Genomic DNA, 17,528 nt, shown 5'->3' with positions numbered 1-17,528 from the left:
TGGCATATATGGAGCTTGTACCCTCCCATGGGATGCCACTGTGGTGTGCAGAAATTTTATTCAGACTGAAACTTTTGATACTATTTGGACAGTCCACACAGATCTTTCTAAAAATAGGTTTGAATTATTTTGACTTTTTAATCCATATTTGAAAATAACATATATGTTTCTAGTGCTTTTTCAGGTTCTGATAGCCTTTGTGTGTATAGCTATCTGAAAGCAATCTGAATTAGAACAGAAACTATTACTTTAATGCTAGTACCCATTTTTTGATATTTTTTTTTCTGTCTTTGATTATTTTCTTGATGTTTACCTCCCTTCTGTGGCTGAATTTCATCATCACTGGATTTCCATTCAGTATACCCATTATCCCACTGTCCTTCTGTCTTATATATGAATTCCCTGCAGAAGTGGACCTACGGTTGTCTGACTTGCTTAAGAGCAAAACCTCTCTTGAGCCTGTTATAAGTTGTAGAAGTGGAGCATGCTCTGGTAGTATCTCTGCACTAGCAGGTTGTACTCACAGTGGTGGGTGTCTGTGCTTTTGCTGTGAGTGGCTTCTGCATCAGAGTTTTCAGGGCAGGGTGAGGATGTCAGCTGTAGTCACTTTTACCCTGTTCCACATGAAGAGTATTCCAGCAGAGCAGGGTCTGGTGATTACACACACCGGACAGGTAGTTGCACCTGATATTCACACAGGGAATGTCTTCAGTATCTTTCCTTGGCCCTTCACCCCTCTGTCTTTGCTTCTCTCTGAAAATGGTTTTCATGTCATTACTTTATTTCTGTTCCCACTTCTTTCCAGTTGTTTAAGCCTCTGCAGACTGTCAGTGGTGGAGCTCTGTGCTCTGATGATGGAGCCACATGCATATACCTATCCAAGGCTGCAGAAGAAAAGCCCAGGTGCTTGTGCAAGGTTAAAGGTATTAGAGGAGATGCTCCTGTTGGACAGCTACTGCTTTAATGAACTGCTGCCTGCCTTCCTTTATCCCCTGTGGCCAGTGGTGGTGAGCAAGCTTAATGAGGAGCTTGCAGAAGAACCAGCCCTGCTAATTGACACATCCATTTGACATTGCAGGGGTGCTAAAATTTAGTATATTGGCCACATGCATATCTGTGACTTAGGAGCAGTAAATGCCTACTGCATTTTTTTTTCTATTTTTTCTGATTGGCAAATATTCTTACATTGATTTGTTACTCTCAAAAGAGTGTTTTCTACCAGCATTTCAGTCATTCAGCCCCTCTCAAGGAAGCAAGGTTTAGGTTTTTTCACAGCCTTGCTGGTTTAGCTTTTTCCTCCTTACTGGAGGAAATCCTTCAATGAAATGGACTCCGACAGGTTTGTAACAGGATGAAGGAGCCACTTCAATTTTCTGATGACTTTGCATAGTCTGTCTAGGGAGAGAAGCATAGTGGTTAGCAATTGCCTTCAAAAGAGGGATGTTAAGAGTCTATAGTATTTGCCATGGGAAAGGTCTCTTGTTTTTTAAGTGATTGTGGGTTTGCATTAATTGCTTATAGTTTTGTTTTTTGTTTTATGATAACCTGTAGATATCTTTGCAAAAACATTTGCTTCCTTTTGTGTCTTCCCCTATCCTACCCTCTCTGTGCCCCCCAAAACCTAGAAACAAAACAAAACAACAACAAAAAAATCCATAGAAAACATCTCAGTAAACTGTTCTGAGGGAGGTGTGCTGTAGAAGGTAGTATCAGTGACCTGCTGGTGCAGTTTTGTGCATAGTGCTCAATAGCATTCCTCAGTGGGTTAGTCTCCTTTACAGAATGTAGCCACTCAGCCCATAGGAAGAAATATTAAGTCTTGCTTCAAAACCACATTCAAGTTTCTGGCAAAAAGCAGAAATGTGTAAATATAGGAAGATGCATTTAACGTTCAGACTCCTGTGGGAATCTAATTGGGGACAAGGAATAAGCACTGAAATCAGTAAGTTTCTGGTTTTGGAAGATGGAAATTAAGGGTAGTAAATTTGAGTAATGGTTAGAGGGTTTTTTCCACACATACACAACTGTCATAAGAATTACTTGTTTTGCAAACCATTGCATTTAGAGAGAGGTATAAGGTTGCCCTTCAGTAGAAGAGGGAAACTGAAGCTCCTTTGTACAAGTTTGTTGTGCTTGTAGTTGCTCATTTCGTGGTGTGTGCTTTCATGTGTGTAAATGCTGTGTGTTTTGTCTTGTCCTTTGCCTTACGGACAGAAGATGTGCTTTCTCAGGACAGAAGGCTTGACTCTACAGGGCCCTGATGGGTCAGGAGTGCTCAGTTGTTGGCAGACCCAGTAGTGGATTATGAGTGAATCTGGCTAAATAGTTTTCTGTGCTGGGCTAGATTCAGTTACTGGAGAAAATCTTGGGTTTGGCTCTTCTTTCTCCATCTGCTAACACAAACTTTCTTACCTAAACTAAAACAAGGAAGTTTCAGATGTTAAGGTTGGTGAATGAAATGTTCTTGCAAGGAACTGCAAATGAAGAGTTTTCCAGAGAGTGCCATACATATACCCTCACATGTATCGTTTTTACCATAATCGGTGAGCTTGGCATAAGATTTGGTGATAGCATGCAGTCCCAGGCTTATTATCTAGTTGGAGTATAAAGCCACTAAAATTTTCTTTGTCAGCTGAGTACTCAAATTCGCTTTTCGTTAAAATATTTTGTGGTTTTTCCTCTCTAAAATGTCAGTATTAGCCACAATATCCTTAAACATTTTTTTTTAATATGAATTTAAAGCATGTGGTATTCTTATCTCCTTTCGAAGTGAACATTTGCAGAGTATTTGCGTAACTTGCAGGCACTGCGGTGATAGTGGGTACATTGTCTAGAAGTTCAGGATTTTATTTTTTAGAGAAAGCTGCATGATTCTTACAAGGCATGACTAAAATTTTTGAACCTTTGGAGGATGAACATACTGGTTATTGAAGGCCTGTACAGGAGCTCTTCATGTGCTTACAGTGTTGATTTGTAAGGGTGTGCAATGTGTTCAGCTATAGTGACTATGATGATACAATGTGATGTGGTGGAGATTAGAAAAATGGGATGTCTTCATTCAATATCATCTTTATTGAACTGACCTTTGCAGGAGGAGGGCATTGAATACAGGTTTATCTTCAAAATTCACATGAATATTTTTACATGCACGTTTCTAATTTGGCTGTTTGTGTCTGCAAACCTGATTCAGGGAGATAGATTTGATCAGCAAGTAGGAGTTAAGGATGACACTGTTCAGTGACTGCTAAGGTATCTGTGAATTACTCAGTTCCAGACTGGGCGCATGAAAAAGGCACTATGTAGGTGACTGTTAAATCCCCCTACTTGTGGATTTATATTCTCCATTTTAAATAATACAGCTTATTTACCCCTATCTTGTATCCTCAGTACAAGTTTTATGTGTTTTATACCTGTCCTAAATAGATTCCAGAATTAAATGACTAAATTAGGAGCCTTTTGGCATGTACCCTACTAATTGAATTATAGATTTATTCTATTTTACATTGTGATTTGATTTCCAAATAAAATTAAAATCCATGATGGCTGTAACTTTAAGTCTTGTGTACTGAGAACAAGGGGGAGCTCAGTCCATTGACATGGAAGAAAGTTTGGAGTTAAGGATGAATGGAGCTATATTCTGCTTTAATCAAAAGATAAATGTATCACTTTTAATAGAGAACATCAATTAAAATAGTCTTAAATTCCATGAGGCTTTATCCTGAAGTTTAGGAAGGGTTTGTTGATGCTATACAGAAGATAGTTCTGCTCTTTTTAAACACAGCAATTGATTTTTCTTAACCATCTTCATTAAGACCGGTACAGCTTCTTCATTTATACATGTATTTTCTATTTTTAAGTAGTTCAGTGGTTAGAACTTAGACATTTATGCCTGATCTCAAATATCTAAATCACTTTCATGAGAACAGAGCTTTGAAGAACCTAGTTTGCTTCTGTATTGTCAATTTGCTCTTTTTTTTTTATGTTTATTTTTTTCTTTTCGCTTTAGACTGTTGTCGTGATTTGGATACGTTGCTTAAATGGGTAGAACTGAAAAAAAGTTGGGTTTTTTTTTTTTTCCCCACCTATATGAGAGGAAAAAAGATTGTCTTCAACTGTTTTAGCATAATGTGTCATGATAGCCTTGTACTCTTGGGCAACAAGGAAATGAATTTATTTTCCCGTTGTAATATTCATGTGCTTCATGTTAAGCTTGTATGAAATCACATGACTTAAACTTTTAGAAAGTTTGCCACATGACTCTTCCATATTTTGGTTAAGAAGAGTATTTTACATTCCATATCTTCAGTCATGTGAAATGTTAATAATGTTTCAAGATGTCCTTCAAAATGGGTAAGTCTTTTTTTAAAAGTTAAACTGAATAGCAAAAATAACTAAGACCATTCTTTTTTCTGCAGTACTTTGGAAGCTTGCTTGTAATATTCTGTGTTGAACTGGCCTGTGGTGTTTGGACCTATGAGCAGGAAATAACGGTGAGTCAGAAAAGGAGGCTGCATTTTTTCAACAGAAGAAAACACAGATTTCCATTAACTAGCTGTTTTCTGATTGCTGTGGTGTTTATCTTTGTTCATTATTCCAACAGCCTAATTTCAAGTGACTGGCTCTTTTTTAAATAGAGAATTCTTCTGAGAAATCTTGTCTGTCTGGAAGGTCCCTTCTGAATTTCTCTCTACCCTCTCTATATTTGAGAGCCAAATCCTGCAGTCCCTGATTTAAGGACTTTATTTTTTGTTAATTCTCACTTAGGCAGGTTCTCATTGAAGTCAGTGGAAGTTTTGAGAATAAAGAATGAACTTAAGCCTTAAGATAAGTATTCTGAGAGAGGAGATGTGAGAATTTGAAGGGATTTTGCCCCAAAAGTTCTTCACGTTTTAAAGAGCTGAGTGTACTGTGTTGTAAATGGAAAGTATGTTCTTTCAACAGAGGACTTGCTGTCTGCTGAAATCTTCACACTGCCTCCACAAGCTATAAATGCCAGTTTTAAGCAAAACATGTCTTAGCTATAAAACACTCTCCTGTAAACTTGTGAAGAGGTTTTATCTCTGTCTAGTTTTTATAGCTGTACCAACCTTTAATTTTCAAACTAAAAACTTGTAACTGGCATGCAAGAAAATGGGTAAGTAGAGAAACGTTATTCTGCTGGCTGCTATGTCCTTAGGTCTTGTACTCAGTTTGATACATTTTTATGAATAAAAATATGCCCAATATCCTGGTCTTTTCAACAGTGAGTAGCAATTACATTGCAGTAAGATGGGAGAGAGTCTTTTGGGACCAAAGGAATTTCTGGCAGATTTGAAGTCTGAAGTTATGTGGTAGCACTTTGCATCGGCCTTCATTCCCTTGCTTGCAGTACGGATTCCAGAGGGGTGTTCTAATATAACAGCAATAAAGCTATTCCTTTACTTGGAATGTCAGCTTACATTGATGTGTTTTAAAACTGGAAATGCAGGCAGAGACATGCTTCATCCTATGGGCATAGCTGCCCTCTGTGGGAGTTTTGCCAAGGATGACAGTTATAACTATATTTTGGGGGTGTATTTTCTCTTTCCATCTGATTTTTCTCCTCTTATTCCCTTTGTCCTAACACTACTGCCTTTCATGTGATGAGGTGGGCCAGACTCAGGTTTCTTGCTGCTGAGACCTCTTAGGGAATGTGGCAGTCTGGAAGAGCACGGTTGGCTTTCAGTGGTTCTTTCATACCTGTGCAGGTCACTTCCCTAGAGCATGCTTTCTCCTACTCTGTTTTATAAAGAAGACTCCCTCTTATACCCATGTGGGTGACTTGTCGTATTAGTTTCAGCATAACATAAAATCACATGAGCCACTGGTGGGTTTGAAAGAGTCAGTTGACATTAGCGTAGGTGGGTGAGTGATGTTGTCAAAAATGACACTGGGGGATAACTGCCTTTGCTGATCCAATATGGGCTGTCCTTGGCATGTGGACAAGTTGCTCTAAGAGTCTTTGTATGAATGATTTTCCTTCCAGCTCCTGATAGCTCTCAGCATGAAGTGTGCTTCATGACTAATTTGTCCACCCACAAGATTGAAAAGCCAGTGTGGGTTCTCAGCTTACTTGGGCATTGGTCAAGCCTTGATACTCATTAGAAAAATAATAATGAATAAGTAGATCTCAGTGGCAAACAGAGTTTTACAGAACTTATGCAAAGCTCAAACCATGCTACAGAAAACTGTTGGTGTATAGCCAAACAAATACATCTCAAGATCATGTATTCCTATGCAATCCTGCATGTGTGAACTGGTGGGAAGCTATTTAGTAGATGCATTGGTGGTCCTTAGTGTGACATGTTGGCATTCTTGGAGCAGTCAAGCAGATTCTGGTACCTCTCCTTAGCTCCAGAATTCAAACTGCCTTCCTGCAGTAGGGTTTAGTTTGTTTTGATTTGCTTTAATTTCCTTCTGTCACTTCTTATTTTTTTTCTTGCTTTCAATTATTTTCATAAAGAAGTTAGATGCCTTGTGTTACATATGTAACCTTGGACTGTATTCAACTCAAATAAGATAATAAAAACATAGTTTGGCAAGTATGAACTTAATTGCAGTGATATCAAATAATATCCAAAGAAAGCAGAGTGCTAACTTCCAGTGCGGTGGAAAGAGAAATGCATTGAGTACAAAACCAAATTACTTTATTAGAGTGAACAGTGTAAATGTTTGTGGTAGAAATGTTCTACCTATGTCTAAATGTCTAAAAACAGTAGTACTGTTTTTAAGTATCCTTAGTATTCTACTGCTAAAATATTTTTCACTTGGACAGTTGTGAATTCAGTGCTTTATAGCTTAAGAAATAAAAACTGCTAAGTTACAGGTATGTTTTATTTCTGGGATATTATTAACATATTCATATTAATGATATATCAAGCTTTACCAAAGTTTCGATAATGTAGTATAACTTAGCAGTGGTAATGCAACATTATGAAATGTTCTTATTTGGATTATGGGGTCAGTCAGGTGTTGATTGTCCCTGTTTTTTGTAGAGCATCTGGCACAATGAATTCCAGGCTCCTTAGGAAGTGTTCTGATATTTTTTTTTTCTTAGATAACATTTATTGCTATTTGCCAAATGCCCTTACCTTTGACTCCAAATTGAACAGGAGAGCTAAGTCATAGCTGCTAGAAGAGCTGGGGTCCTCTGTCCTCCCAGTGAAAGCTGCAATTGTGATTTCTTTCACAGTGACTGTTAAGGCTAGCGGGAACAAGGCGGAACTCAGCATGAATGCTGTGCTGCAAAGTCTTCAGCTCCATGTTTTAATTTGGCACACTTTAGTTATCTTGCCTAGTAGCTGCATTGTATGCCAAGTGCCATGGACTTGTTTCTATTGTTTCTAAATAAATTGCTGACTTAGGGTCATAGTCTGACAATGGAGAGCACCTCAATTCTGAGTAGCCAAATTTGGAAGAAAAATACTTATTCTTCTTTCAGAAGGAAAGATTTACAAGGCTGCATGTGAAGAAAAAAGTTCACAGGGCCTCTATGTCTACACTTCCTTGTTACTATTGGACAAGATACTGAAATCAAGTACATTCAGGATACCTGCATGCAAAGCCAAAAAGCCACTGAAAAGACTTGGGGTAGAATTCATCTCGGATAATTCTATGTATTTAGAAGTTAGACGTTTAAGTTTGTCACTTTACAAAGTAAAGTGGATTTGAGACTTCAATGGAATGATTCATCTGCTCTGTTTAAAATATTTATCATGAGATGCACTTCCCCATATGGCTGCCTGTTTCTTTCTGTTGACTAAGATGACACCAGCGAGATACCTAAACTGGGGCAGACAAATGGTGCTCTGTGCAAGTTTTATGTCAGGTAAAAAATCTGATGATGTCATAATCAGATTGTATCTAGCTGTCTCTGAATCTTTCCAAAATGCAGCTCCTTTTCTAGTGTACGTTAATTTGTAAGCAAAGGAAACAAATAACTTTTTCCTGATGTTTTAATAAAGTGTCATAAAGTTTCAATATCGTAAAAATTGAAGCAATTATTTTACTGTTTAATCAAAAGTTGTTTTGGTCATTGCATTGGAAAGATCTCAGAATCGATGGAAGTTCTGGGTTTGGAGCCACAAGTCAGCGGATCTGCTGTGAGAATTTTTTTTTTTTCCTTGCTTTAGGTTCCGGTGCAGTGGTCTGATATGATCTCACTGAAAGCCAGGATGACCAATTATGGCCTACCTAGGTACCAGTGGCTGACCCATGCTTGGAATTTCTTCCAGAGGGAGGTAAAATGACAGTTAATTCACGGTCTGAAGTAATACATGCATGGTAAATGTTATTTATCATATTATAAAATGTTATTTTTTTAAAAAAAGGTTTGGTTTTAAGTGAATAGGTAAATAAATGCAAGTTCATTTCATGTGAAATCCTGTATAGTGATGAAATCTGTTAACATCACTTGATACCCAACTCTTGAGCTTATGTATGCCCTAAAACACCAAAAAAAGAATGTGAAAAAATTCAGTTAAATTGCTGACACTGTCTTCCCCTTTGCCAGTAAGGTTAGGATACCAACACCTTTTAGGATTGTTGTAACATTTAAGAGTATGATGTATGTGAAATTTAAAATCTGCAAAGAAAGTGAAACAAACATTTCTGTAGGCTGTTTTAATATTAAACTGTGCTCGCTTTCTTGTAGACTCTGTTAGTTACCCTTTCACAGAGCAGTCCTGGTTAAGATAATGTGTTCACCTGGAAATGAGGGGGACAGGAAGTTTCCAGAAAGATGCAAACACTGTCTCTTTGGCTGAGGTTTGAGAAAGTGCTCAGGGTTTTTATTTCCTTTGACTGAAGGGGTGGGAAACAAACCAAAAATCTTCCTTGTCTATTCACAGTTTTGCCCTCTAGCCTACTAAAATTCAGAACTGTTTATAAAGAATGAAGTGTTATGTTACAAAAACATGAAATTGCCCAAGGTAAAACCCATTAACTCCAAATATAACTCACGTGCAGGAAGAGAACTCTGAGTGCTTGTCATTGTGTTGCCCTTGTTGAAATCTTGAAATCTATCATTGTTGCACAGATTTCCTGTTTATTTAAACATTTCCTGGCAGCACTTGGTTAGTCTGTATTTATACTTAACCTGAAAGAAAAAGTAAGGACTACATGAGGTTAAACACACCCCCACCCTCCCCAGTTCCTTGCTTTGGCTATGCAAGTGCTCTGTGAAACTGAGTAATTCTTCATACACAGGTACAGTGTGTCTGTTCTGTAACTGAGGTAATATAATTAAATGGCCTCATTTTCCTTGAATAGACCTGGTACTGTATCTTTTTTTTAAATGTGTAGGTTGATTAAATTTAGAAGTTGCCTTTTATCCTCCTGGTTGTTGTAGTGTCATCATAATGGCTGATTTTAATATGAATAAAAATAAATGTGAAAAAAGGAATCTAATAAAAATTCAGCTGTGCCTTAACTCTTCCCAGGGACAAAAGGCTTCTTTTAGAACTTAAATTTCCTATATTCCATGTCTGGTCAGAGGAATGATCTGGGGAAAGTTTGAAGTGAACTAAGAAGTCTCTTTTACAGCTCCTACCTAATTGGTGGACTCTCAATTTTACTCTGTTACTCATAACTCAGATGGTAGATGTGTGAGCCTGGTATGTGCTTTATGTCTGAATGAGCGCTATGCCTGGAGCCCTTCTCAGTTAGCGCTGTTGTTTTGTGGGTTTTTTGTTTGTTTCTTTTTTGTTTTGTTTTGTTTTTTTTTTTTTTTCCAAAAGCAAAAAAAAAAAAAAATTTGCAATTTTGTTTGCAAAGATTCAGCCCTGGTCAGCCTTGTGCTTGCTCTTCTGTATCTTTTCACATCTGAGAGAGATGGTAAATGTCTCTTCTCCATAACCCCCTTGCTGGTCTGTTATCATTTGTGACTATGCTAAGGAAGATGGGAAGGGTCAGTTGAAGTCAGGAAGGAAGAACTGGGCAGGGGGAAGAAAAGATTTGAGATTAATGAAAGGATATTTAATGAGTAGTCTTTGCAATTACAATGAGGAGCCACAAGCTGAGAGTTGGGAGGATTTTGACCCACAAACTAGTTAACAAAAACCAGCTCTAGTGAAAAAGGAAGAAGTGGGATTTGTAAGAGGACTGGTGAAGTCAAGGCACAGTATGTGCTGACCTAGTGTAAGGGCACTGATTTGCTTGGTTGTGACTGAAGAGAGGCATGATATACAGGACTCTGTCTCTGAAGCAGGTAAGGGACGCAAATGTTCCCAAGCCCATGGGTCAGAGAGACCAGGTGATGACTCACAAACTCAGGCTGGTACTAGAGAATATCCAGATAGAAGAAGAAAAAAGAACCCCCCCCCCCCCCAAAACCAAAAAAAACAAACAACAAAAAAACAACCCCCCCAAAAAAAAAAAACCAAAACCAGCTTCCTATTCCTGCAGCAAGGCTTTTTTTTTTTTTCTTCCATTATAACAATTCGCCATCCAATTCCAAAGGAAATTTAATATAGCTGCTTTAGCCCTTTTTTATTTGATAGCAGCGAGGAATGTCATAGACTGGTCATTTGGCTTTAATTCTCTTGGTGTGTTTTGCAGAGGAGAAGACAGGTTGTTAGACCATGTGGTTTTTATAGCCAATTATGACTCATCTGCTTTGCAGCTAGACTTCTTGTTTTTATGGTTTGTTCTGTCGCAGTTTTTATTTTAGTGTAATACCCCTTCCTTCCTTCCTTTTCCCTTTTTCCTTTCAGCATTTGTCATTTCCATACCTTTACACTCATTTTTAAAATCTTTTTTCTTTTTCTGTATTCAGATAAATCTGTGCTTTTACTCATTTGATTTTCAACAGACGTGTCCATAGTTTTAGCCTTGCAAGAATAGTCTTCACTAGTAAGACCTTAATCACCTTTTCCTACTAGTCCCTTCTGCCACAGGTGTACTTGTTCATTAGTCACCCTTTATAATGCGTTAGTTCCTTGTAGTAAGGATAACAGAATTACAGGGTAGGTCAATTTCTGTGAAGCATCCTTTGAGGGAGCAGTTGGGATTTAAACGACAGAGCAGTATCATTGGCTGTTTCTGAGGTGCTCATTGTTCACGACATTTTTCATGTCACCTTTATGTCAAAGAGCAGCAAAACAGGATATGTAGAAGCTCTTGTAGATGTTTTTAGTCCTACGTAAATGTTCTGGGAGTCATTAATAGGAATTTGTGTAGCTTTTCTGATGACTTATGAAGAAGTAGCATCATCATTGCTGATCTTGGCTAATCCTTCCTTTGCAGTTTAAATGTTGTGGGGTGGTGTACTTCACGGACTGGCTGGAAATGACAGAGATGGACTGGCCGCCGGACTCCTGTTGTGTCAGAGAGTTCCCAGGATGCTCTAAGCAAGCACATCACGAGGATCTCAGTGACCTTTATCAGGAGGTAAGAAGAAAAGTGTGGACATTTCAGAAGGCTTTGTATGTTCTTCCTGATCCGTTTTCCAAACTCATAATTTGCAATGCAGCAGAAGAGTTTGTTGAGTAATTGTGTTTGTGGAAAGTATTTGTTGTGTTTGTTTATGTTTGTTATTGATTAGTGCTGAAGCAGAGGGAGAAAGAAAGAAAGGAAAAAGGAGAGAAAACAACCCACCCACCCTTACCTGGAAGTGAGATGAGTTGTTAGCAGTGCAGTTAACATCTGAGATGTGCGTGAATATTTGTTTTATAATGGTTAGGTTGGAGTTGAAATTTGTTCAAGTGAGAAATAAAAAAAAAAAAAAAAAAACAAACCAAATAGTTTTAGTGTAATGTCCAGTCTCCAGATTGCCAAATGAAGAGAAATTCTACTTTCTGTGAAGTAATGAGGACTGGAGTGGTATGTTGTACAGTGAAGGATGCTTTTGAGAAGTCCTTTGGAAGATGAGAGCTCTCTTGTTAACAGGGCTCATGCAAGGAGGCAGGTAATTCAGGTGCTCCACTGTGAGAATGCACGGAAACTTTGTGTGAAAATGCTCTTTAACTCTACTACATTACACTAGGATTATTATTGAAAAAAAAATCTAAAACAAAAAACTTAAAATCGGGAGAGGACCTTTTTAAAGTGGGTCAGGGAGGTGATCATGGTAGCAACTCATTACTGTTCTTAGGGTGAAAATTATACAAGCAAGTAAATATGTTCTCTACTACACAGTTTTAACTGTTCTCACAAAAATGTTGTCTAAAGTCACCTTTGCCTAGAGACTGCTTTGGTACCTACCGTTTTTGGGTTTTTCTTGTTTTTTTTTTTTTTTTTTTTAATGCTAGTAGACCTCTGAAAATCTTTAGCTGTGCATTTAGTAATAGCAGAATGACCAACAGACCAGGTGGTCCACTAGCGGCAAACCCCATGTCTACATCAAGTAGTTAGGAGATTCTGAAAGATATATTTTTCATTTCCTTTCTTTAAAGGATATATAGGGTGCATAGAAAGGAGCATGAGCCTGAGAAGTGTCCTTCCAGATGCTGCAGCATGAATATTGTTCCAGCAGATAGTGAAATTCTGCATTATGGAAGATCACCCAAAGAACCATTTTATCTTGTCCCAGTCTCTTACCACTTTAAAAACTTTCTTACAAGAATCTAGTTATGTAGCACTTAGAATCATAGAATCATAGAATAGTTAGGGTTGGAAAGGACCTTAAGATCATCTTGTTCCAACCCCCCTGCCATGGGCAGGAACACCTCACACTAAACCATCACATCCAAGGCTTCTTTCAGCCTGGCCTTGAACACTGCCAGGGATGGAGCATTCACAACCTCCCTGGGCAAAGCATTCCAGTGCCTCACCACCCTTACAGTGAAGAATTTCTTCCTTATATTCAATCTAAACTTCCCCTGTTTTAACCCAGTACCCCTTGTCCTGTCACTACAGTCGCTAGTGAGTCCCTCCCCAGCATCCCTGTAGGCCTTCTCTTCTCCAGGCTGAACAGCCCCAACTTCCTCAGCCTATCTTTATATGGGAGGTGCTCCAGTCCCCTGATCATCCTCGAGGCCTTCCTCTGGACTTGTTCCAACAGTTCCATGTCTTTTTTATGTTGAGGACACCAGAACTGCACACAGTACTCCATGAGAGCAGAGTAGAGGGGCAGGATCACCTCCTTCGACCTGCTGGTCACACTCCTTTTGATGCAGCCCAGGATACAGTTGGCTTTCTGGGCTGTGAGCGCACACTGAAGCTGGCTCATGTTCATTTTCTCATCAACCAGCACCCCCAAGTCCTTCTCTGCAGGGCCGCTCTGAATCTCTTCTCTGCCCAACCTGTAGCTGTGCCTGGGATTGCTCCGACCCAGGTGTAGGACCTTGCACTTGTCATGGTTGAACTTCATAAGGTTGGCATTAGCCCACCTCACAAGCGTGTCATGGTCCCTCTGGATGGCATCCCTTCCCTCCAGCATATCAACCGGACCACGCAGCTTGGTGTCATCGGCAAACTTGATGAGGGCACACTCAATCCCACTGTCCGTGTCACCAACAATGATGTTGAACAAGACCGGTCCCAACACCGATCCCTGAAGGACTCCGCTCATTAGTTTTCTCCAGCTGGACATTGAGCCATTGATCACAACTCTTTGCATGCAGCCATCCAGCCAGTTCTTTATCCACCAAGTGGTCCACCTATCAAATTGATGTCTCTCCAATTTAGAGACAAGGATGTCTTGCGGGACAGTGTCAAATGCTTTGCACTTGACAGATGACATCAACTGCTCTACCCATGCCCACCAGTTCTGTAGCCCCATCATAGAAGGCCACCAAATGGGTCAGGCAGGATTTCCCCTTAGTGAAGCCATGCTGGCTGTCACCAAGCACCTTGTTGTTTTTCATGTGCCTTAGCATGCCTTCCAGGAGAATGTGCTCCAAGATTTTGCCAGGCACAGAGGTGAGACTGACTGGTCTGTAATTCCCCGGGTCTTCCATTTTCCCCTTCTTGAAAATGGGGGTTATATTTCCCGTTTTCCAGTCGTCGGGAACTTCACCTGACTGCCATGATTTTTCAGATACGATGGCCAGTGGCTTAGCAACTTCATTCGCCAGCTCCTTCAGGACCCGCGGATGGATTCCATCTGGTCCCATGGACTTGTGTACGTTCAGGATTTTAAGATGGTCTCGAACCAGATCCTCTCCCACAGTGGGCCCAAGGTCTTCATTCTCACAGTCCCTGAGTCTACCTTCTATGACCTGGGTGGTGCAGTCAGAGCATTTGCCAGTGAAGACCGAGGCAAAGAAGTAATTCAGAACCTCAGCCTTCTCCAAATCCAGGGTAGCCAGTTCTCCCGAAAGCTTCCTCAGGGGTCCTATGTTGTCCCTAGTCTGTTTTTTATTTTCTACATACATGTAGAATCCCTTCCTGTTATCCTTAACATCTCCAGCCAAGTTTAATTCTAACTGGGCCTTGGCCTTCCTAACCTGGTCCCTAGCTTCCCGGACAACATCCCTGTATTCTTCCCAGGCCACCTGTCCTGAGCTCCAAATGAAGACAGCTCATTGGCTGGAGTGACTGGAATATCTCTACGTTGCTCCGAGAATTTACTATAGGTGCTGGCAACTGACTGGGTGTGTTGGGATGGAATGATGCCCCCCTCCCCCAACAGATCTAGTTTAAAGCATCCTTGACAAGTCTGGCAAGCCTCCTACCAAAGCTGCTCTTCCCCTTTTTATCAGAAGAGCTCCACCAGCCCCCAGTAGACCTGGTCTACTAACTTCAGCCCCGTGTTCAAGACACCCAAACCCCTGACTATGACACCACCATTTTAACCATTTATTAACCTGGCCAATCCTCCTAGCTTTTTTTAGGTCCTCTCCTGTATCCTGGAGAATTGACGAAAAGACAATCTGAGCTCCAGAGCCCCTAACCACCTCTCCCAGGACTCTGTAGTCCTTCTTTATGTTCCCCAGGCTACCCACAGGTACCTCTAGAAGTGGGTAATAGTCAGTGGGACTTACTAGAGCAGGCAGCCTCTCTGTAACATCCCTGATCTGTGCCCCAGGTAGGTAACACACCTCCCTTGAGACTGGGTCGGGATGACAGACGAGTGCTTCTGTCCCTTTCAGAGTAGAGTCCCCTACTACTACAACCCACCGCTTTTTCCTGGCAGCACCAGTTGAGATCTTCTTTACCAGTGCATCAGCCGGCTGTTTCTGGTGTGTGTGTTTTCCTCATTAGCGCCCTGCAGGACAGCAAATCGGTTCTGCGTGGGGACAACAGATTTACGAGGAAGCCCCTTGCTTTTAATAGTCCTCTTCCTCCTTTTTTTGTGTTACTAATTCCTAGCTTCCTGGGTTAATGGCCTCCTTCTTTCCTCCATGGGCATCTCTTGTTGAGATGGTATGGAGAGATACCTCTGAAGCAGGGGAGACCCATGTAAAAACAAGCCAAAATGAATATTAGCTATTGCCAGGAAACAATCTGGTTTTGTTGAAATGCATTTGTATGACATTGTCTCTACGAGCAGAAATGATGTAATTTGTTATGGACATTCAGACATCCATCCTAGGCCTGGTGTGATTCCACTAGGAAGTGAGAAGGAAGAGCTGCCAAAAGGCCAGTGCCTCAGAAGGCCAGTCTGTGCTAGGGAACCTTAAATACAGTAGCAGAGGCTGTTTTCCTTCTATCAGCTAATTGTAGAGACTCTCCTGCCATAGGGCAAGGCCCCAGAAGAAGCCTAGTCTCTTACTTGTGCTTGAAGAAGAGCGAACTGTGGCTCACTTTGCAATAATAGTTGTTTTTTTTGTAATACTGCTGCCAGTATTGACGCCACACAGACCAACTCTGCCATAGTGAGTGCTCAAAGTGTGTATGTGTGTGGAAGCTGCAGAATGTTCATTTGCCTTGAGCATCTTTCCTGCTTATGTGAAAAGGCAAGAGTACGTAAGCAGTGTCACTCAATGAAAAACAAATTGTTGAGCTTGGGAAGCTCAGAAAATTCTGAGGAGTACTAGTCATTGGAGCGTCTTGTTGAAACTGCAAGGTTTTCTTATGTCACCTCTTCTGCTAATATTTCATTCCCCTAGCCATGTTCTGGTTAAGTGGTACTCTGTGCATTTTGTATGTTCAAGTTCTTTTGGTCTACTTGTAGAAAATTAACAGCCAAAGATGATTATGTTGTAGAACATCAGGGCTTTGTTTAAGACCCACTTAATAAAGCCTGCCTGGCTTTTTTATGAAAGAAACCTGAAGGGCATATTTATGGTTCTTCCCCTACCATACCCCAGAGTATTTTGGATAGATTCAGCTTTCAGAAAAAAATATTTTTGCTTCTCTACTGCATAATCCCTTAAAAAATGGACAGGCTATATTCTGTTTTACCAGCCATAAAATACTCTGTTGCTTTATGAGATGTACAGTATTTGGTTGGCAAAATATTTGTTTTTTCCATGGTCCTTGCCTGTGGGTTGTTTCACAGGCTCGTAGGGTGTGCTTGCTAATGTGTTTATCAGTATCATGCAAAACCAGCTTGCACTTGCAAAGCTAATCGTTCTGACTTCTGCTTTCGAGATTTGAAGGAGAAAAGCCATTTTAGAAAGTGATTTCAAACATACTTGCATAATTTGGTAGTTTGAGAGGGAGCCTGATGGTATTAGACTCGCCAGCCTAAAATTGGCTTATGTAAATGCTTTACAAGTTAATTTTGGTACTTCAGAAAAATTCTTTGAAGTAGTTCAGAAAACTGAAGTTTGTTTTGGCTGGGATTGATCACATAGGGTTTTTTGTAGTTGTGCTGCAGTTTTCTACTGGGATTTTGGAGCTTTCTTTAGTCTAAGTTAGAATCCTTCACAATACAATTTTTTATAGGAAGAAAGGTGGCTTAGAGTTTTGTTTGAGAGTATTATTTTCAAAGCTATTTTTCAAATGTGTTAGTCGTCTTGGACTTCTTTTATTCTGACGAGCTTCATCTTTGGTGCAGTCTGTGGAACAGCCTAACCTTAGAGAGTGGTTGTGAGGGAAATACATCGCGACATGTGCAAGAAACTCAGAGATTTACTATGGTCTGAGGACAAGGGGAGCTCTGCCCATCTTGTGACCAAGAACTGTAACCTAGACAAAAGGATTGGTTGGAGTTGATATCTTCAGAAGAATCAAAATTGCATAGTCAGTATTTTTTTGTATTCTGGTATACTTTAAGTATACCCAAAATATGAGCATACAAGAGATCTGTTGAATATGCTGGTGATTCTCTTTCCTACTCTGAGAATGCCTTCTTTAAGATCTGCTCCTTATTCTCAGATGTTGCAGTAAATCAGAAATATCTGGTTTGTTTCCGCTTTAAGACTGAGAAGAAAAAATAGCCTTTGTAATAAATATGAATCAGGCCTTTAATCCATAGCTCTGTGGGAATTTGAAGCTAATTCTTCTGAATGTTTGCTGCATAGTTTTATACTACTTTTGAGTTGTCAACAAGAGTTTCCTTTTTAGTGACAAACTCTTACTTTTGCAGGGGAAGTATATTTATGCACCCTTTGATTGCAGGCTACCATCTATGAATGTGTTGCATAAGCAGAAATAAAATGCATGAATGTGAGGATAACAGG

At 39.9% G+C, this 17,528-nt stretch overlaps 1 protein-coding gene across 4 annotated transcripts in view; it reads left to right on the top strand.

Moving 5' to 3' along the window:
• TSPAN12 (tetraspanin 12) overlaps window positions 1-17,528 on the top strand; it is a 47,105-nt gene that overhangs the window by 25,665 nt on the left and 3,912 nt on the right. For all 4 annotated transcript variants that reach the window (XM_065660530.1, XM_065660755.1, XM_065660601.1 and 1 more), the window contains 3 exons: window positions 4,416-4,490; window positions 8,151-8,258; window positions 11,263-11,406. In XM_065660530.1, the coding sequence (XP_065516602.1) occupies window positions 4,416-4,490; window positions 8,151-8,258; window positions 11,263-11,406 (327 nt within the window). The remainder of the gene's footprint in view (window positions 1-4,415; window positions 4,491-8,150; window positions 8,259-11,262; window positions 11,407-17,528) is intronic.

Source organism: Lathamus discolor, chromosome 1 (assembly GCF_037157495.1).
Source record: "Lathamus discolor isolate bLatDis1 chromosome 1, bLatDis1.hap1, whole genome shotgun sequence".
In the NCBI taxonomy this organism is placed as follows: Eukaryota; Metazoa; Chordata; class Aves; order Psittaciformes; family Psittacidae; genus Lathamus; species Lathamus discolor.
Note: the sequence above shows the minus strand (reverse complement) of the source record. Positions and strands in the feature narration are given on the sequence as shown.